This window comes from Sinocyclocheilus grahami, unplaced genomic scaffold, assembly GCF_001515645.1.
Source record: "Sinocyclocheilus grahami isolate Dianchi unplaced genomic scaffold, SAMN03320097.WGS_v1.1 scaffold327.1, whole genome shotgun sequence".
Taxonomy (NCBI): domain Eukaryota; kingdom Metazoa; phylum Chordata; class Actinopteri; order Cypriniformes; family Cyprinidae; genus Sinocyclocheilus; species Sinocyclocheilus grahami.
In genome coordinates this window covers 143318-166641 of record NW_015505506.1, presented here as the reverse complement: position 1 = coordinate 166641, position 23324 = coordinate 143318, and the positions used below count along the sequence as shown (strand labels likewise).

At 37.9% G+C, this 23324-nt stretch overlaps 1 protein-coding gene across 6 annotated transcripts in view; it reads right to left on the bottom strand.

The window, feature by feature from the left end:
• LOC107602454 (espin) overlaps positions 1-16966 on the bottom strand; it is an 83047-nt gene extending 66081 nt beyond the window's left edge. For 5 of the 6 annotated variants that reach the window (XM_016294947.1, XM_016294949.1, XM_016294952.1 and 2 more), the window contains exons 1-2: positions 16221-16966; positions 11530-11723 (exon numbers count right to left, since the gene is read on the bottom strand). In XM_016294947.1, the coding sequence (XP_016150433.1) occupies positions 11530-11723; positions 16221-16514 (488 nt within the window). In that variant the 5' untranslated portion in view covers positions 16515-16966. The remainder of the gene's footprint in view (positions 1-11529; positions 11724-16220) is intronic. The other variant, XM_016294948.1, reaches the window with a different exon arrangement.
• Between the last annotated feature and the right edge of the window lie 6358 nt (positions 16967-23324).

Genomic DNA, 23324 nt, shown 5'->3' with positions numbered 1-23324 from the left:
GCATCTGCCCGCCGGGGCAGGATGTGTCGGATCGCCTCAGTCTGCTTTTGGGCAGCCGAGAACTGCTGGGCAAAGCTCTCGACTGCGTCGCCAAAGAGGCCAGTCTGGGACACAGGGGAATTGAGGAACCGAACCTTGTCGGTGTCCCTCATGTCCGCCAGACACAGCCAGAGATGGCGCTCCTGGACCACAAGCGTGGACATCACACGACCCAGAGAACTCGCGGTGACCTTCGTCGCTCGGAGCGTGAGGTCAGTGGCGGTTCGGAGCTCTTTCAGAACTTCCAGATCATAACCACCCTCGTGCAGGTCCTTCAGTGCCTTAGCCTGGTGCACCTGCAGTAACGCCATGGCGTGTAAGGCGGAGACAGCTTCTACACAAGCCAATTAAGCACCGCCGGTCAGACCAGACGAATGCCTACAGGCCAGGGAGGGGAGCGACGGTTTTAGGACACAACTTTATCGCTACCGACCACAGCTTCCCCGCAAGCAGTATAGGCACTGCCGGTTAGACCAGACGAATGCCTACAGACCCGGGAAGGAAGTAACGGGTCTCCCCGCCAGGAGGAGGCGGACTTAGGACACAATTGCATCGCAACCGCCCGCTCCACTGGGGGGGATTGCCGAATACCCTGCTGCACCGCTGTCGAGGGTGGTGAGGGAGGAGGAGCCCGCCGGCCGGTTTCTGGCAGTAAAAGGTGCTGTCCACGACCTGGTGAGCTTGTCATGCACTTCCGGGAAGAAAGGCACCGGGGCGGGGCGCTGAGAACCAGCGCGAGCCACCCCGAGAAACCAATCATCCAGCCTTGAGGGCTCGGGACACGGTGGAGGTTTCCACTCGAGCCCGACCCTTTCGGCGGCCCGGGAAAGCATAGCTTTAATCTCCGGATCCGATTCAGGCTTTGCCATCGTCCCGAAGGGCGGCAGCTCTCCCTCCGATGCAAACATGACTCATCCACGAAGGCCACCTCAGCGTGCTTGATGCCCAGACAAGTGAGGCAGCGATCGTTACCATCACCCGGTGCCAGGTAACGACCGCACCCAAAAACGCATGGGTGAAATGACATCCTTATAAGGACGATCCGTCTTCTTTATAAAGAAGCACCCATGGAGCTCTTTTAGAGAAATTTGCTCTTTAGGAAATGCTCTTTTAGTGCTGAGGTGCACAGGGGAGATGGCCGCTTGCAACACGAAGCGATATCCCAATTTGTCGGTCACCGACGTGACACAGAGTGACCGACTGAAAGGGAACTCATTGTAATATTACCGCCCCTTAATCTGTAAACTTCCACTTAAGGCACCGTCATTTGATTTTGCAAGCGACAACGGTGTACCAGCTCTAATGCCATGGCGAAAGTTTGAGCAAAACTAACTGTTCTGTCTTTGGCTGCACAGACGAGCACAGAACACTGTTTAGAGTCCCAGCCTCAGAGGAGACAAGAGAGCAGTGGATTTATTGATTTATTTAGGCTACTGTATATTGCTGCTGCCACACAGATCTAAAATAAACATGCGATTTATTTCTCAGCTGTTTACCTTCACAGACATAACTGACTGTTTTTGTAACTCGTGTGTTTTTAACGTAAACGTTCTATCCATGTGCTTCGGTTGTGTGCACTCAGAAAACCGTATATCAGAAGTTTTAACTCGTATGGTTTAAAAAGCATGATTTCAGCACGATAGACATAATAATCAGAACCAAAACAGATGTTTTTAGCAGATACGAGCTGTAACGGTGCAGCTCTACTCTGGAAAAGGGGGCGTGGAGCAGCAGCTCATTTGCATTTAAAGAGACAGGTCCAAAAAACAGCCTGTTTCTGCTTCCACTCAAAATAGGCATTTTCAAAATGATATAATAAATTATCTGTGGAGTATTTTGAGCTGAAACTTCACAGACACATTCTGGGGACACCAGAGACTTACAGTATATAACATTGTAAAAAGGGGCATAATATGTCTCCTTTAACAGGTAACATAAGTAATACAGTGTCTTTAAATTTTATATAATTTATACCATCTTATGCTCATTTTCATAAATTGGAGTTAAAGTACTAGAGAATGGACCTTAGTAAGGCTAAATGCCATATTAAAATGTGGATGAAAGGGTTAAAAGTACTAACATACTTGTATTACACAGATGCCGATCAATTAACTATTTTGCTAGAGCAGGTTCCCAAATTTACAGTGCATTTTCTGTGAATTCTGATCTACTCTTTTGATTAAATGTCTAATAGCATTTTTTTTTTATATCAGCATTGTGTCAATGTATACCAGCATTCAAGTGTATCTAAAGCCCTATTCACACGGAATTAGTATTATCTGGGGACTTTTGTGTGATTTTGAAATTAGTCCCGTGCGAATCGACATCTCTGTGATTCGGCCAGCATTTGGCGGGTCGCATATCATTTTTCGAGGTTTTTGTTTGCTGTGTGCCTTTTTATCCATCTTTTGGGAAGAATGGAGCTGCATTGGAGTGTTTGATAGTATTTTGGGTGCTGTCATCATATCGCTACACCATACAATTTGCAGAAAGAGAAAGCTGAAAAGGTTTTGAGGTTAATGTGCTACAAATAAATCAAGCATAAAGCTTGAGATATTATTTTAACCTGGTGAAATGTAAATGACACAGCGCACAAAACTATATTAGTTTCTTTTTTTAAATCCATCTGGACCATAGAATGGGACACTCAAAGCCTTGACATCCGGGTATCCGGGAGACAAGTCAGTAAATTAGAGTAAAATCACAGGCTTCGCTTATCCCGTGTGAATGCACCACACGAAATTCAGATGTGGGGGGATGATTTCAAAATCACACAAGGTCCCCAGATAATACTAATCCCATGCGAATCGGGTTTAAGAGATACAATTGTTTTATATGAGATAATTTGGGTTTGGATTTATATGATTTAAGTAAATATAAAATTATCCACAGTTAGCAAATAGTTCTCAAGGAGGAATGATAAAATGCACTGATTATTTACAGCTTACCCAACTCATAAATTACTATTACCTACTAAACAGTTTTATGTATGTGTTAACAGTAGCAGTTATTAAAGGAATAGTTCACCAAAAAATTTAAATTTGCTGAAAATGTAATAACCCTCAGGCCATGCAAGATGTAGATGAGTTTGTTTCTTCAACAGAGCAGATTTGGAGAAAAGTAGCATTTCAACACTTGCTCACCAATGGATCCACTGCAGTGAATGTGTGCCATCAGAATGAGATTCCAAACAACTGATAAAAACATCACAATAATCCACAAGTAATCCACACCACTCCAGTACATCAGTTAAAACGTCTTATAAAGTGAAAAGCTGTGTGTATCATTTTAACTTTAAACTGTCGCTGCTGGACAAAATATGAATCTGTAATCCATAATAACACTTCTTTAAAAATCCATTCCCTGTTGTCCTCTAATACCAAAATCCACCAACATACTGGTTTAGAACAGTTTTGGACTGTTTCCCCATCTTTGCATAATAAAAACATCTTGATGGATTTGTTTGCAACAAACGCACAGCTTTTTCTCTGCACCAGACATTAATAGATGGTCTGGAGTCCTGCTTTTATCAGACTCTCATTGTGACGGCATCCATTCACTGCAGAGGATCCACTGGTGAGCTTAATGCTAATTTTCTCCAAATCAGTTCAGATGAAGAATCCATCTACATATTGACAGCCTGAGGGTACTGTAAGTAAATGCTCAGCAAATTTTCATTTTTGGGTGAACTATTTCCTTAACTATGTGTAATATTATTTATTACACATTATGAAACTGTATATAGTTTGTAGTAGTTCTCTGAGAGGCATAAATAAAAGTAGTTTATTAGCTAATGAACTACTACAATGTTACTAATTCTTTAATCAGAATTTCTTGTAGTTAATAGCAGTTATTTAATATAATTATTTAAAGAGCAGGTCATATGGTATTTTAAAGTGTCCTAATATTGTGTTAGAGTCCCCTATAACAGGTTTAAATGCATCTAAGGTCAGAAAACATTGTAATTTTCTCAGAATATACATTTAATATTACAATCATTTTTCAATGATTTTGAAACGATTCGTTCGAAGCAGTTCTGAGCTTAAGGTCTGTAAAGTCTTCCCTTCCATCAGCCTACTCTGCACTGATTGGTCAGCTGGCCAAGTCAGTCGTGATTGGTCTTTCCGTATACAATGCGAAACGCTCATTACCATAATAAAAATTTTGCTCCGGAGGGTTACTTGTAAATAAAAGATTATTTTAGGTTACAAAAATGGCTAATGGCAAAAACTAATTTCTCTAATTTCTCTATTCAATGCTGTCACGTCACGTGACAAAAGAACGAACGATTTGAAAGACTCGAGAGATGAACTAATCAATTCTTAATCAGAATGTGCTGTGTGGAAAAAAATCTGTCTTTATTAAAAACTGGTTTGACAAAGGTGCAATTTTTGTTTTAGATTTGTTAAAAAAGGATGGTAACTTCTATTCCTATTCCGAATTTTCAGAAATCTTTGAAGTGGATACCTCACCTAGAGTGTATAAATGGGTTATTAATTCTATTTCACCTAAACTGTTACATTTGGATAGGGATTGTTACAGAACAATTTCTGGATTAGAAAAATCCTTAATAAGAAGTTTAGTTGTCATCCTAAAGCATTTTATAAGTGGAAAATAAATGACCCCTTTCTTTCTACTATTAAAATATGGGCCTACTCGGGAAAACCCGAAGACTTGTCAGATAAGAGGTGAGGTGAGCTAATCATAGACTGAAGACCCAGGTAAACAATAAATTAATCTTTTCTGTTTCTTATTGCAGTTTTGTATTGTTTGTAGTCTGATCAACGTTTGCGTTAGTAGACGTTAGGGAAGTAACACGTAACATTTTAATTGTATTTGCTAAAATGAACGAAATGACTCGAAAAAAGATTCGTTCATTTTGCTGAACGAGACTCAAAGATCCGAGTTGGTAAAATGATTCAAACTTCCCATCACTAGTGGGAACTGTGTTAGAATGCCCAGTGAGGCTGAAAACCTGTGCTGTCACGAAGTACGACAGGTCAGCATACAACAAAAGGTTTGAATTGTATTGCTGTGGTATTGTGGAAAAACAATATATTTTAACCACTGATTCTTCCTACCTGGTCTCATGGCAAAAACGTACCTGGGGGCACTTTTTCACGAGACGCGAAATACGTACCAATAAGTGTGTATCACTGCAGTTTCCAAAAGAAATGAACACTAGAGGCAGTACAACTCCGACACCTTTTATTCCTTTTCACACAAATGTACAGAGTTTCGATTAGTAATAAAGCATAATTTTTGCACAATTACTTGAAGAATATTAGGTTATGACTTCAAAGCAATTTTAATATGCTGGGAGATTTGAAAACTGAGGCTTTTGAATGTTAGCATCACACATATCCAGCTTCATATCTATGGGTTTTCAAAGACGGTAGGTTTGTTCGGTAGCTCACGGAGTACGGAGACATACTTGAGAGGTGAGGAGCTCCGGTTCGAATCCTGTGAAACTACGGTTTGACAAAACAGTTGAAATCTGCATACAAGGAAGTTAAAATGGCACGGTTTATTTAAATTTATTTATGATTTATTTATTTTTAAAAAAAGATGTTTAACTTTGTATTTATTTGTTTTTGTTCTGTTTATATTTCATTTTTATTATTCTTTATGTATTTATTGTTTTGTATTCTGGGTGTGTGTATTTTATTGCTATGACTGTATCCCCTGTGAATGTTATATCTTCAATAAAAAAAAAAGAACTAATCAATTATTTTTCCGGCTCAGACTGCATAGGTTAAAGCGTATGGGGCTGTCACGTGATGAAGGAACGACTCGAGAAACCCGAAGACTCGAGAGATGAACTAATCAATTCTCTTTCCGGCTCAGACTGCATAGGTTAAAGCGTATGGGGCTGTCACGTGATGAAGGAACGACTCGAGAAACCCGAAGACTCGAGAGATGAACTAATCAATTCTCTTTCCGGCTCAGACTGCATAGGTTAAAGCGTATGGGGCTGTCACGTGATGAAGGAATGACTCAAACCCGAAGACTCGAGATTAACTAATCAATTCTCTTTCCGGCTCAGACTGCATTGGTTAAGTTTATGGGGCTGTCACGTGATGAACGAACGACTCGGGAAAACCCGAAGACTTGTCAGATAAGAGGTGAGGTGAGCTAATCATAGACTGAAGACCCAGGTAAACAATAAATTAATCTTTTCTGTTTCTTATTGCAGTTTTGTATTGTTTGTAGTCTGATCAACGTTTGCGTTAGTAGACGTTAGGGAAGTAACACGTAACATTTTAATTGTATTTGCTAAAATGAACGAAATGACTCGAAAAAAGATTCGTTCATTTTGCTGAACGAGACTCAAAGATCCGAGTTGGTAAAATGATTCAAACTTCCCATCACTAGTGGGAACTGTGTTAGAATGCCCAGTGAGGCTGAAAACCTGTGCTGTCACGAAGTACGACAGGTCAGCATACAACAAAAGGTTTGAATTGTATTGCTGTGGTATTGTGGAAAAACAATATATTTTAACCACTGATTCTTCCTACCTGGTCTCATGGCAAAAACGTACCTGGGGGCACTTTTTCACGAGACGCGAAATACGTACCAATAAGTGTGTATCACTGCAGTTTCCAAAAGAAATGAACACTAGAGGCAGTACAACTCCGACACCTTTTATTCCTTTTCACACAAATGTACAGAGTTTCGATTAGTAATAAAGCATAATTTTTGCACAATTACTTGAAGAATATTAGGTTATGACTTCAAAGCAATTTTAATATGCTGGGAGATTTGAAAACTGAGGCTTTTGAATGTTAGCATCACACATATCCAGCTTCATATCTATGGGTTTTCAAAGACGGTAGGTTTGTTCGGTAGCTCACGGAGTACGGAGACATACTTGAGAGGTGAGGAGCTCCGGTTCGAATCCTGTGAAACTACGGTTTGACAAAACAGTTGAAATCTGCATACAAGGAAGTTAAAATGGCACGGTTGCATCAACAAATGCGTTTTTATATCAGTTTTGCATTTGTTAAAGGTGAGGTAAGCAATTTCTGGTAGCCAATGCTGACATTTGAGATCACCAAAACAAACACGGCCCTATTTTGATAGCTCCGCCCCACACATACATACGCAACCCAGGCAACGATTAGTTCTGTGAAACAAAGCAAAACCAATGTTACACCGTGTCTTCACCGGACGCGAGTGGCTCGGCGTGACAAAATATTATAGAACTCATTATAATCAGTGATGCTGTCTACACCATAGATATATATACATATCTATGGTCTACACTGGATGCGGTGCGGCGCGACATGACAAATACCCGACAGAAAACTGCTGCTGCGTTCTATTCATGACGTATTGACACAAATTTCAAATGATTTTCAACGGTCGCTTTGTCATGTCCAGTTTACTAAACAGACTTTAGCCATTGCGGCGCACAGTACGCAGAGTGAGAACAGCAATGCATTTTATGGACGACCGTTTCGTGAACCTAGGAGAGGAGGCGCTTCTGAATCACCTACTGTTATTAGTTTAAGTATTTGCTATTGACAAATGCAGAGTTTTGCGCATCGTGTGTGTGTGTGTGTGTGTGTGTGTTGTGTGTAGAAAACGAAGCGTTTGAGAGAGGCGGGGCATAGAGGACCTACAATAATGTACAGTATTTGAAAAATAATGTGTTTTTTGAACATTAAAGCATGTCAACATATTCTGTTACACCAAATACACAAAATAATGATCTTTAAAAAAGCATCATATGACCCCTTTAAAAGAGTGCTAAGGGAATTATACAAATGAATATATGAATGTACCTCTGAAGGTTCTGACTGTCTTCAGAAACAATTTAATGGCATTTTGTTTTCATCTTCGCTTCATGTAATACATAAAGGAAGTGTTCTTAATCGCAATACTGCTTTGTCCACGGAGTTTACAGGAAACAGCTGTAATTCAGCTTTTCCATAAGCGCCACCTGCTGTCAGTGAGTGGCTTTACAGAGACTTATATTTACATTCAGCATGTGTGCAGTTTCTGTCTGGCCAAAAAACGGACAGAATTTGCATGCCCTGCTGTAAATTTTGACCGGTTGATGAAAAACAAGCTTATGTGGATTCTACACATTTAAACAATTCAGATAAGTTATCTAGAATTATTTATGGAGCAGATAAAATACATATAATCATTTATTACTCAATTATCATTTCGATTATATCTTTTCTTTATTTAAAGGCTGAAATGTGAGGTTTACCTTTTTATGAAACTTTTTCAAAGCTTTATTTGAACATTTACATTAGATATTTCAACATGCTCTTAAACTGTTGTCAGTCAAGCTATCATTTAAAATCGAACATCATTGGTAATGTTATTGTTTTAGTGATTATGCAAACAAAAAGTGTTTTTATTTGTTGTTTGTTGATTTTTAAATATAAAACTTGGTGAAGTGATTTATGTGTCTGTACTTTTTGAACATCTCCAGCACATTTTAACAATAACGTTATAATACTGATAACCGTGATCATTTTGGTCACTATAATTGTGATAAGAAATTTTCATATCGTTACATCCCTATCGCTGATTAACTCCTACCAAAGTATGATGCATCGTTGGAGAAACTAACCAGCTAGTCATGACTGTTTTCCGAAACGGTAGTGATATTGTCAATGAACCACATTGGTTAAAAAACATAGGAATGTCATTAATGACGTCACATGAAGGTGGTGGAGTAATAAACTTTGACTTAATTGATTAAAGATTTTGAGATGTTGCTGCAATAAAAATGACTACTTCACTATTTTTTGTTCCCTGACATTTTGTTTAATTTGAAGTTTGATTCGTAAGAGGTTTCCTCTTACATCATACTCCGGGGTTCCCTTACCTTAACCACAGGTCGAGAGCTGTAGCTCCAACCACATAAGTTTACGATGCTGTTTGCAAATGTTCACTTGAACCAGTCAGTCAGCAATCAGTCATCAATGCTTTGCTTCTCATAACAGAAGAGTGTGGCTATAAGCATGCTGTAAAAATGGTGTATTTCGATTGCTACATAGCTAGGAATCAATTACTGGGTCCACACACAACCCTAATCTATACACCTCCTTTGATTCCTTTTGTTAGATGTAGACTAATACAAACCTATCTAAGGTGTGTCACCATAATTTCAACACTCTCTGCATATCCCATTAGACCAACCATTGTGCCAGAAGACTGTCTACATCAGTAAGCTATGTTGCTATAAATCATCCCACAACACAATGCCGTGACCTACTCATGACCCCTGACCAAGAGACATTCCCTGTAACAAGAAGAGAAAACAATACACAATTACCTGACCCCTCTGACATGAGAATGTTATCTCTACCCTCCAAAAGCAACCCTATCATCACAATGCAGAAAACTCCTACACTGCAGACTTCTATTCAAGGCTATTTGTTTACCTCATTAGTTTATCACTTGTGTGATACTGACAGTCTCCATTGAGACAAGTGTACACAGTGCTGAATGAGAATAAGCAATATCTTTCTTCCTGAATAAACTTTCAGAGGAGATTTACTAAGAATGAATTGATAGCATTGTTTATTTGCACCCACTGTCTATGTTGTTTTAGCACCGGTCCGCTAAAGGAATGATTCATATCAGATAAAAACACAAAATGCTGAACTTCAATTAACACAGCACAATTATCTTATATTATAGGTCAGTTTGAATGGTAGGTTGTGAACTGTAAGAAACAAATGGGAATTTTCTTAGAGTGTGAAGGATGCAGAAGACTACATGATCTGGGGTGCGTTTCCCAAAAGCAACTATGGTCGCAAGTTCCGTCATTACCAATAGAGTTCAATGGAACTAACGACCATAGTTAACAAACGATGCTTTTGGGAGACAAACCCCAGGAATACTCTGCTTGATCTCCACAGCATCACTTCATCATCACTGTCATCCTTTCGAATCAGCTCTTCAAAAAATGGTAATAAAAAATAGTACCTTTAGGGGTACAAAGGCAGCAACTTCAAAGGATAACTTTTTACCTTGTCTACCCCTAAAAGGTGCGGTAACACTTTAGTTTAGGGACCAATTCTCACTATTAACTAGTTGCTTATTAGCATGCATGTTACTAGCATATTTACTGTGTATTAGTACTTATAAGGCATATATTAATGTCTTATTCTGCATGACCATATTTTTAGTTTCCTTAACCCTACCCCATTATTAAACTTAACAACTACCTTACTAACTATTAATAAGCAGCAAATTATGAGTTTATTGAGGCAAAAGTCATAGTTAATAGCTAGTTAAAAGTAAGAATAAACTAAAAGGTGTGTGATCAAAGGTGCATATTAGTACTTCAGAGTAGTAATATGTACCCTTAATGTATTACTACTTTTAGGGGTAAATAAAGATGTAAAGACATAAATATGTCCCTTAAAGGGTCCTGTCCCATTGACAAGCTGTTGTACCTCTGAAGGTACTTTTTTCCCCACATTTTTCCTGAGAGTTTTGCTTTGTTTTATGAGCCCACTCCTAAAAATAAAGGTTTTTTATTGGCATCTGTGCTTCCATGAAGAACCTTTAACATCCATATAATCTTTCCACTGCACAACAGATCCTTAACAGTGGAAAAAGGTTCTTCAGATTATTAAAATGTTCCTCACACTATAGAGAAAAAAAATGGTTCTTTAGGGAATCCCAAATGGTTCATGGCATTGCTGCAAAAACTGTTTTCTACTGGTATTTCTAAGCATTTAGAACCTGCTCAAACTAGATTTTGGATGTTTGTGAAGAAATACCCCACACAAAAGAAAATAAATTGTTTAGTGGAGTCGCCTTCAACATGACAACAAATCTGACCTTACTTACTTTCTTAATACACATTCCCGATTTATACTATGCATGGCATGAACAGGAGAAACTGTAATGCGCAACAATGTTGGCTCTAGAACATGAAGCCTTCTAAATAAAAGAGCCAAACACCAGTTGGTACAGTCATCACATCACTGCTGCTGGTTCCAAGAGAAACACTTAAGTGTGTCCTCGTGAATGTAGAACTGCACCTGAACATTGGCTGGAGCAACCTGAAATATACTCTAATTATTGTTATTTGAGCGAGAAGGTCTGCCCAAATCAAGACAAATATCTGTCATATAATATATATATGATTATATATTATATATATATAATTAATTATTATTATTTGTATTTTTTTCCTGCACATGCAACATCTGGGCATTTGATGAGCACTTTTACTTTTTGAAATTTTCAGTGTGTACACAATAATCACATAAAAATGGCATAAAATAGTGCATAAGTATGCAAATTAGGATGCACCTAACAACACTGTTATTCCATATCCAAAACGTACACCTAAGGATCCTTTAAGAACACTCATCATAACATTCATGAGTCCTGTATGGTTGTGTGACATGGTTAGAAAAGTGCTTGAATGATTTTTTTTAAAAAGCTGAAAATTTGAAAAACAAGGTCCCACTACAAAACTGTCTCAATATTAGAGAGTGGTCTTACTGTGGGCTGTGTTCCAGTAGCAGCCTGAGCGAGGGTAAGTCCCCTTTAGCTGCAGCATAATGAACAGGCAAGGCCCCCGTATCCGTGGCAACAGTAGGATCCCCTTCCCCACTCTTCAGCAGCCAATCAATGATCTCGTGATGGCTGAAGCGAGAAGCCAGGTGCAGGACAGTGGCCCCTGAGCTGTCCTTATGCTGTAAACAACACAGTACATCCAGTATCATACATTAACTACCGTTCAGCTGGAATACAGAAATATATTTCAATGGTAAATTTCTAAATTATTCAAAGGCAACAATCTGCAAGCTAAATGTTATACATGCTGCATGTTATAAAGTACTGACGAGGAACATGGGTATATTTCAACAGATTTATTTATACCGTATAAGACAAAATATTAATCATTTTCGTCACATATGCTGACCCAGAGTCTCTGCTGGATCATATTTGACTGGCCAAAGTTATTTGTTGTCATTCAAACTTGTAGTGCAGGTATGTGAAACAATAATGTAACGTGAAGCCCTGCTGCAGACGTTGCACTCCACATTGATGGCAGAGATAACTTCCACTATTGCATGTGCACCGAAGGAAAAAAGGACAACAGCAAGAGCTCCAGTTACTTTTTCATTGAGACAAACACATTTTTGAAATGATAAGGTGAGGTGTACCTCTAGACCGATAACGAATTTCTCAAACAAAACAAAATTCTAGTAAATCTGTAGTTTATTCTTTTTAGAGGTATTTCATTATAATACCAAACGACAAAGGTTCATAGACTCAAATGAGGCCTAATGAAAAAGTAAAGAATTAATTAAGTGTTTTTTATTATATATATATATATATATACACTTCTGGCTTCAGATTCTGCTCCAAACTAATTGAAGATTTATAACAAATCCACTATATTTCAAACAGAAAATATGTTTCACCTATACTGAGAATGATATGTGATCTACAGAGGTGGACAAAGTACACAAACTCTATTACTTGAGTAAAAGTACAGATACTGCTGCTCAAATATTACTCTGTTACAAGTGAAAGTTGCAAGGACAAATGTTTACTTAAGTAAAAGTACAGAGGTACTTGCTTTTAAAAGTACTTGAGTACGAAAAGTAAATTTCCTTTTTTTATGTCAACGCACTGTTTTATTATTGTTGTATGTAATACTTGCAATACCTTATGCCACTGAAGCAACTTACAATACATTACGCCTACTGAATACGCTGACTATAGCTTGTAGTATCTTTAGCAGGATGGTAGTGATCTCACACAGTTCTGGCAGAGTGTGTACACGTATAGGTAATATTTACCTTTACACAATTTTGCAAAATCAGACAATATTAACTTATTATTATTGAATTGTTGTAAATAAATATCACATTTGCAACTGGTCAGTGTTCAAAAAATGCTGGGAAATCACTTCACGTAACCCTTCAAGAGTGATTACTTATAGGCTGTCAAAAAAAATAAAATCCCCCACTGACTTTCAAAGCTGCTACATAGTAACGACTTTCTACTTTGAGGACCTTGATAGAAATGAAGTGGAGAGAAAAGTACGATATTTGTTTTTCAAATGTAGTGAAGTTAAAGTCATAAGTTTCCAGAAAACATAATACTCAAGTAAAGTACAGATAGTTTTCATTTGAAATTATTACAAAGTGCACTTTTAAATGTGTGTTAAGAAATGCAATCATGAGCTTTTTCTTGTATTATCTGCCAATGCATTTAAAAATATACTGTATATATAATTAAAGTACACAAAAAAGATTTTTAAATAAGATTTGAAGAGCTTATTATTGAATTGTTGTAAATAAATATCACATTTGCAACTGGTCAGTGTTCAAAAAATGCTGGGAAATCACTTCACGTAACCCTTCAAGAGTGATTACTTATAGGCTGTCAAAAAAAATAAAATCCCCCACTGACTTTCAAAGCTGCTACATAGTAACGACTTTCTACTTCGAGGACCTTGATAGAAATGAAGTGGAGAGAAAAGTACGATATTTGTTTTTCAAATGTAGTGAAGTTAAAGTCATAAGTTTCCAGAAAACATAATACTCAAGTAAAGTACAGATACTTAAAAAGTGTGTACAGTAATCAAGTAAATGTAATTCGTTACTGTCCACCTCTGGTGATCTACATTTACAATAACTTACAGTAAGCTAGCTATGAACACAACATGACTGCATCCAAAAGTGTTCAGGCCCAAATAAATGTACTTACAGAATCAGGCTGATATTATTTTCTGTGAACACCCTGAATAATTATGCAGAATCATAATGAAATAAAGTTTTTTAAACGTCAAATGTCCTTAATTTGTAATTCATTGCCTTGATAATCCTGACTCTATTTATTATGGAAATAATATACTTATAAGAATATTAAGTGTGAGCTGAATGTTTTTGGACACCTAATTACATGTACGTGCAATGCAATTAAAAAGTATTATAGTTTAATTTTTATATTATATTAATTTTAAATGCAGTTAGTTGAAGTTGAGTCCTTTTTGACCCACTTGAGCAGGACATAAGTAAATCTTTATATGTAATTTCATAATCACTTCTATTGTCTTTGAAATATGGTTAAAGTGTTCTGCCGAACTAAAACACACTGTACTGTCATTTCTATGAAAAGTTTTGTGATTTATTTAAATATATTTGTAAGTACACATTCGTTATGATAAAGTTGCTATTAAGTACTTTTAAAATACCTTTAAATCTAATATTAAATAACACAATCTACAGTTAATATTATAATCAAAGTCGCCACATTAAATAAGTGTACTTCTTTAAAGCATGACAAAAGATGATTGAAATGATGATTTAAAATGAACTTTAAGGTACGACTTTTCATTTGAAATTATTACAAAGTGCACTTTTAAATGTGTGTTAAGAAACGCAATCATGAGCTTTTTCTTGTATTATCTGCCAATGCATTTAAAAATATACTGTATATATAATTAAAGTACACAAAAAAGATTTTTAAATAAGATTTGAAGAGCACTACCAGTATACATTCAAAATGGTTAGTATAATCTGTGTAAACATATAACTCAATTGTGAAAACTGCTTTTTGGCTTGTGATGTGCCTGGAAGTCCACACTTTCCTGAAAACAGCAATTGGATAAAAGCACTTAATGTGGCACTTCTATCTCATTCCATCTCATTGTTTTGCATGGGCAGGATAGAACTGTTTGCTCTTAGCACTAAGCGAACACACTGGCTTCCTTCCATAATTATACTCGCTGCATGAATCCCACACTTGACTCCTGGAGGACGGTATTATCCACGGCACGGGTCAAGCGGCTAAACTGATGTCACACTCTTAGTAGGATCTCGAGAACACTGTTGAGTAAATTCTCTGACCATGAGACTGAAGGTTAAATGAGTGTTATAAGGATCTCCTACTAATGAGATGAGATTTCTTAGCATGACTGGGCCATGAAATCAGTTTATGCCTCAGTGTGGGTGCTGCTGAGCATACATTGATGGGTATGTCTCCATTACACTTCATTAGACTGCTTTATCTATCTGGTTACACTTTACTTGAAGGGGTGTGCAGAAGACTGACATGACACCTTCATAATCATGACATGACACCTACATAATCATGACATGACACATGTCATGAATATGAAGGGGTTTTTATGCATGTTTATGACAACTGTCATTAAGTGTCATTCGCTCAGTTATGTCATTTTTAATGCAAAGATGACATTGTTTGAGATGTCTTTGTTATGGGCTATGGTTAGGGGTAAGGGTAGGGGTAGGGTTAGATTAGTGTTAGGTCAAATAATGTCATGTTTGCATTAAAAATGACATAACTGAGCGAATGACACTTAATGACAGTTGTCATAAACATGCATAAAACCTCTTTCATATTCATGACATGTGTCATGTCATGATTATGAAGGTGTCATGTCAGTCTTATGCACACCCCTTCAAGTAAAGTGTTACCATTTATCTTTTGTCAGGTTAAAAGCGCATCAAGCTTAATGACTTTAAAAGCCAAATTAAGCATGACAGTGGGGTCATCGCTAATGAGGGGAAAGGTGGGATTGAGTACAAGGGGCCCAGAGCAGTGGGGAGGCTATTTTTTTCCCTAAATCACTAAATAACATAATCGACGCCACCACAGCACTACGTGAATGCCTGTTTTAACTATGCACAGAAAAATATCTTGATACACGTCGAATTGTGAGAAATTATGAAAAAAAGGTAATTTTAGCCAGTTTCACCCAATATTTTTGAATATGTTGCAAATCTAAATGCTAATGAGAATACCTGAAATTCTTATTTAAAACAATTCTGAGACTTTTTTAAGGTGATTAGGTTAATCATTTTTAAAGGTTTGTTTGTTTTTTTATGAAATATGCATGTGGTTGCATATGTTATAAAAAGCGAATCATTGAAATTAACCGGAGCCTTAAATTTGCTCAAATGTGTGGTGTTGTTGTTGTTGTTTTTCTACCTTTCTTTTCTTTGTTGTTTCTTGCTATATCAAAAGTATTAACATTAGGTGACAAGTTTACATAAAGTAGCTATATATTTATACATATTCCACAGAGCACCCACTGTACCCTACTTTATATGTAGTCTAATAATTGTCTGGAGATGTGTTGTTACTGCTGTTGCTACTGTGTGTTTACACGGACACTGTTACCCTTGAAAAGACTTGGTAAAGATACTCACGGCCGCTCGACATCCTCCGTGCGTCACGAGCCACTGAAGGCAGCTCAGGTTGCCCGTGGCTGCGGCGTCATGCGCAGGACTTGCGCCGTTTCTCGCCAGGCTGCTCGCCGGTAAACCCGCTTCCTCAACCAAATACCGCAGACAGGTGAGCTTCCCCGCTCGCGCGGCGTGGTGTACGGGAGTCGCTCCCAGCACATCTTTCACATCGCTGTTGAGTACCTTCTCAGCTAACTGTACTTTTAGAGTTTGTACATCCCCTTGCCTCGCTGCGAGAAGCGTCCTCTCAACCACCATGATGATCGCAGCGCCTCCAAACAAATGACTATTAGCGCACCATTACGCGTCAGTTAACAGAAGTCCACACTACCGAGCGCGTACTCCGCGCAGCGAGTCACTTTCTTCTGTCCATCCCTCTTTGTTTGAATCACCACACCATAAGGGAACCGACCTACACCTGAGAAATATATTCAGATGATCTATTATTATTCATTATATGGCATTTTAGCAAAAAAATGACCTCCATGCACCGCTTAGCTGTTACCTAAGAAAACCAGCTAAGCATTTCGTTACGGTCTTAGTAGTCGTCAACGTTATCCATTGGCTATACTGATCTTGTCTGTGCACTCAGTGCATTTCACCTGTTACGTTCCTTGATTCCTAAGTAAACACAACAAAACAATAACACCGCAACGCGTCCGCTTTAGATGAAGTAAATGGCCCGTTGTCAAACGGTTCGTTCAGAAGTCTTCAGGGACTGAACTTGTGAATAATCCATCAAGGGGAGGAGAACTGTAACGTGTTGGCCCCACTTCAATCGGCTCAGATGTTAAAGGGACAGCGGCGCGTCATGACGGTGTTTAGTTGTACGAGTAGGGTTTAATTGTTTTCTAAAACAAGGTTATTCATTTATGCATATATATGTATTGGTTTGTTTCTTTTATGCTTCTTTAAACATGATTATTGATTTGCAGAAAAAGGCCGGTTATAAAGTAGACTGGTTCATTTTATTCATACATAAATTATGCAATAGAAAATGCTGATTGCGAACCCTAGCGTCTTACTAGTTCATCTGTATTCGATATTAATGTTTGTTTATTTTTGGAAAAGGCAGGTATTGGTTTTGTTACTTCGAAGGCCTTACCCTATATTACCAATAGATGGCCGGCTCGCACAATATTTGTATATCACGGTATTGCTGTAGCCTCTTAGCAATGCGTCTGAACATTATTGCTTGTGAAATTTATTCCATCGGAAGTGTTGTGATGTTAATTGATTGTAAGTCATTAAAAAAACTATTTTAAAAAAACAGTAGTTTTTCATCGGCGGCATTCTAGATCTTTGCGGGTAAGATGTCTCCCTGAGATTTGGGGCAGAAGGCCACCAGTGACACGTTGTTTTTGGAAATATTATTTCATTTCAAAAAGTATAATGATGTTATTATTTAACAATGCCTTGCGTTAGATTTACATTTTAAGCATCTCTGTTCCTTTTAATATTGTTCAGAATCATTCAATCTCCTATTTGACTGTGCTTCTGGTATTCCATTTGACCTAAATTCTTAAAATGCATAATTTTACATAGAATATATGATTTAATATTGTACATTAATGCCAGCTTTTCATAGTTATACCTTAATAGCCTTCATTAATAAATACATTAATATGAATTATATCAAATATAATTTATAGGCTACATCAGGGGTGGCGAATGTCGGTCCTGGAGAGCCACAACCCTGCAGAGTTTTGCTTCAACCCTAATCAAACACACCTGAGCAAGCTAATCAAGCTCGTACTAGGCATGCTAGAAACTTCCAGGCAGGTGTGTTGAGGCAAGATGGAGCTAAACTCTGCAGGACACCGGCCCTCCAGGACCGAGTTTGGGCACCCCTGCATTATACAGTCTGCAACAAGTTTACCCTGGAGGGCTTAGTGTCTCAGGTAAGGGTTTGCCCTCTTTCTTTCTTTCTATTTATTTATTCGTTTATTTTTTTCTGCTATATGATAGCTAAATTAGCAATTGTTTCTATCTATATGCCCTGTAATATATAGTAAATAAGACCCAGCGGTTGTGTTAAATGTTTAACCCAACCTTCTGGGTAGTAACCCAACCGCTGGGTCAAAACAGCCCAATTGCTGGGTTTGTCCCTATTTTACCCAGCACTGGGTTTACCCAGCATTTTTTAGTGTACTCGGTTAGATATTTTAGGCTACACAGTCTCCAACTTGTCACAATTGATTTCGAACGCAAACCTATTTAAGATGTGGTGTTTTCTGCGACCCGGGTTTAGGCTTATTCACTTAACATCATGTTGTCAACATCTTTGTGTGGCCTATCAAAGATCTAGGTCACGCCAACAGTTAAATGAGCTTGTCTCTTCTTCGTCTAACGAATATATTCAAATTACGCTGGGTCAAAACAGCCCAATTGCTGGGTTTGTCCCTATTTTACCCAGCACTGGGTTGTATTTAACCCAGCATTTTTTAGTGTACTCGGTTAGATATTTTAGGCTACACAGTCTCCAACTTGTCACAATTGATTTCGAACGCAAACCTATTTAAGATGTGGTGTTTTCTGCGACCCGGGTTTAGGCTTATTCACTTTCACTTAACATCATGTTGTCAACATCTTTGTGTGGCCTATCAAAGATCTAGGTCACGCCAACAGTTAAATGAGCTTGTCTCTTCTTCGTCTAACGAATATATTCAAATTCCTCAAATTACTCGTGTGAAAGTATAGGCTACCGAGTGTAGTTCAGACAGATAATCTAACGGTCATTCCCTGAAAGGAAGAGCGCGTGGGAGCCTGGGAAATGTGGCGTATAAACTGCACGCGTCGAGCGTGTGACAGTTATTAAAATTTCCCTCCAATTGGGCCAACGAAACTCCATTGTAGTGGCCATCTGCTGCCAATCTCGCATGAGACTGTTCCAAGATATTGTTTAACCTCATTCACAAAGAGTGCGGAAATCAGACAGTGCGCTCTGGCATGCGCAATCAGCACTTTGATATGCATTAACATGTATCACATGAGTTACACTCTTATTACTTACTACTGAACCAAGTTATTCACTTTCACTTAACATCATGTTGTCAACATCTTTGTGTGGCCTATCAAAGATCTAGGTCACGCCAACAGTTAAATGAGCTTGTCTCTTCTTCGTCTAACGAATATATTCAAATTCCTCAAATTACTCGTGTGAAAGTATAGGCTACCGAGTGTAGTTCAGACAGATAATCTAACGGTCATTCCCTGAAAGGAAGAGCGCGTGGGAGCCTGGGAAATGTGGCGTATAAACTGCACGCGTCGAGCGTGTGACAGTTATTAAAATTTCCCTCCAATTGGGCCAACGAAACTCCATTGTAGTGGCCATCTGCTGCCAATCTCGCATGAGACTGTTCCAAGATATTGTTTAACCTCATCCACAAAGAGTGCGGAAATCAGACAGTGCGCTCTGGCATGCGCAATCAGCACTTTGATATGCATTAACATGTATCACATGAGTTACACTCTTATTACTTACTACTGAACCAAGCCAGCACTGGGTTGTATTTAACCCAGCATTTTTTTAGAGTGTATAGACTGAAAATGTAAACAAACATATGTTTATTATCACATTTCTTTGATTTTACTTGAGACAAAAATATTATCATCACTGAACTAAATAAGTTAGGTCACACCAGCAAAATAAATAAAGGTAAATCAGACAAATCTATTAAATCTAACGATTGCAACTTTACAAATGTTGTACTTAATTCTGAGTAAGAATAAATCCGTTAATTTACAAAGAATAATTATAAAGCATTTGTATGCATTTTAAATATAACATTTAGAACCTGAAATTTAAATATATTTAATGAAACTCGATAAATACAAATTTTCCTCTTTTTTTTGTTTTTTTTTAACTAAAACATAAAATAAATAACGAAAGAAAGAAACCGAACATTTTACGGGATTATGATGTGTGTATTCGAGCTGTCCTGCGAGACTTGTCTCGCACAGCCCCTGAGGGATTATCCATTAATAAACCTGGCTCGTGCTTCTCGGTATAGTTAAATAGATGAGGATGGCACGCGACTGACGCCAATAGGAGAGGTCAACATCGATCAGGCACGCGCCAGCTCCAGCAATTGCTGTTGCGCATATGGAGACGACGGGGTGTTGCTTTTCATTTACATACAAAGAAGAAGGCTAGAACGTTAGAAGTACAAGTACTTCATTTCTTTTTTTTTTCCCTCGTAATTTCCCCAAAGCAAAATCTAAGTACAATATTGCATGATATGGCCTAGCTTCAGGTCTCTCCAATCGACTGGGACAAATTAGACTCTCTCGCGTGTTTTCAGAGTTTAACAAGGAACACCAAGTAAACGTTATGAAAGCATTTTGGTTCTTGCCCAAACCCACTGGAGTCCTACACTATATTCGATAAATAAATAAACGAATGATTATAAAGCTCGCCTCTAAAACGATTGCATTCTACGCGATGCATAATAGATGGGAAGATGGTGGACGATTCAATGTACATTTACTATATATTACAGGGCATATAGATAGAAACAATTGCTAATTTAGCTATCATATAGCAGAAAAAATAAACGAATAAATAAATAGAAAGAAAGAAAGAGGGCAAACCCTTACCTGAGACACTAAGCCCTCCAGGGTAAACTTGTTGCAGACTGTATAATGCAGGGGTGCCCAAACTCGGTCCTGGAGGGCCGGTGTCCTGCAGAGTTTAGCTCCATCTTGCCTCCACACACCTGCCTGGAAGTTTCTAGCATGCCTAGTACGAGCTTGATTAGCTGCTTCAGGTGTGTTTGATTAGGGTTGAAGCAAAACTCTGCAGGGTTGTGGCTCTCCAGGACCGACATTCGCCACCCCTGATGTAGCCTATAAATTATATTTGATATAATTCATATTAATGTATTTATTAATGAAGGCTATTAAGGTATAACTGTCCAATTGCTGGGGTTGTCCCTATTTTACCCAGCACTGGGTTGTATTTAACCCAGCATTTTTTAGAGTGCACTGTGCGTTATGATATTTAACACTGTAATAATCATATATTATACACTCTAAAAAATGCTGGGTTGTTTCAACCCAACTTTGGGTCAAATATGGACTAACCCAACCGTTGGGTTACATTTTTACATTACATTTTTAACCCAAAAGTTGGGTTAGTCCATATTTGACCCAAAGTTGGGTTGAAACAACCCAGCATTTTTTTTTTTAGTGTAGTATCGTATGACCCGGATAACATCACTATGTTTTATCATGATAACATTTAATTGTAAACACATCAGGGAAAGATTGTAATTTTGATTACAATTTGACATTAGAATGATCATTGATATCGGCCCATACGGTTATATTAAAGTTCATGGCATTATATACATTATATAGAAACAGAGTGTACAGTAGGCCTAGCCTAATCATTGTAGTATTTACAGGACATTGTGGCTTCTAAAGCTAACGAATAAGCTATGCCAGTCAAATTAAACAATTTTTACTAAAATCAGTCCATTTAGATGATACACGTGAACCACATTTTAGATTATCTGACAAAGCATTTTTAAACGATAGCCTAAAATCTCGAAGCGGGTGAATCTGAAAACTGAAACTTTTTAAAGTACTGTGTATTAGCAAGTCTTCTCTCTTATCAACATAACTGTCATTGCATTAAGAAAGAAAAAAAAACCCACTTACCCATGCTGTAACTTACCTGCTGTCAAATACGACCACATTATACAGGTTGTGCCTCTGGAAGAAATCGTGCTGTTAAAGCTCAGTCATGCGCTTGCATTGAGCGCCCCTTTTCTCAGAAGTCCTGCTCTCAAATGAAGAGGAGGCACGTGCTTTGTGGGCGTGGAAGGTGTCCGCCTTTCTGAGCTCGCCATGCTATCAAACTCATGTAGGCCTATAGCGCGAAAACTGAACAATGCAATCTTTTGAGCACACTATGTACAATTGAGCAGCTATTCGTATCATTGCACTATAAAACATATATAGCCTACTGCTATATTTAAAAATCAGATTTTACATATGATCCATAATGTAAGAAGAAAGAGGAACAACTGCAGCGCTTTCGTATGTATAATTCATTATAATTGCACAGCCACCTGGCCTTTTGTCCCCATGGCTCGTGCCGTTCTCGTGCCTAGTGCGAGCGGGGACCCTAAGGCCCCCATGCGCACATTTGCAAAAAAGCACCTTTTTGTTGTTTGTATTTTCTTTTGGGGCTGACGAAAGTTGCTAAAAATCATACATATAAAAAAACACGCTTGGAACATGCACTCCTCACTTCTACTGTTCATCTAATAGACTGTATGTGCGGATGCTAATCTCGCTCAAAAAATTAAAACAGGGAAGCTTTTCACATACTGCTATGTCACAGATACTATAGGCTAATTACCCTATGTACATTCATGGCTTGGCTTTTAGCTAGGCTATTTGAATTAAGACTGGATGTTGTTTGTGCTAGATATTTTATTGATGGGTTTTGTAATATTTGGGTTGAGATTCATCTGGATGTAGCCTCATTGTTTGTTCATGTTCATTACATGTTCATCTTTCAGCTTTTGGCTGGGTTTTGATGATTGCAAACACCTACATTTCCACAGACTGTTGATTAGTTTTGATAAATTATTGGACTTTGACTGTAGCAGGACATGCAATTGTTTGAAAAATAAGTATATTAGGATTTGACAGAATATGCCTACACTGTAAAATCCAATAGTTTACCTTACTTAGATTTAATTAGTTATCTGTACTTAGTTGTTATACTTACTAGGTTTTATTAAGTTACAGCTACTTTCAAGGCAAATAAAACAATTTACTTACTGCTTTGAGTGATGCTTACTTAAAATATCCAAGTTGCCACAAAGGAACCGATGACATTTAATAAACCAGTGAGAGGCAGCAGTGCACTAATATGTTGCTAATATGCAACATAACAACAGAAGAAGAAAAGAAAAAGAGTCTTAATAGACTTTTCACCCATTTCCTCCATGTCTGTAGTTCTCTAGTTGCATTCACTCGTTTCCCAAAGTCATCTTGAATGTTGAATTTTTTTAATACAACTGAAATATTTGAGAGAACATCACATAAGCT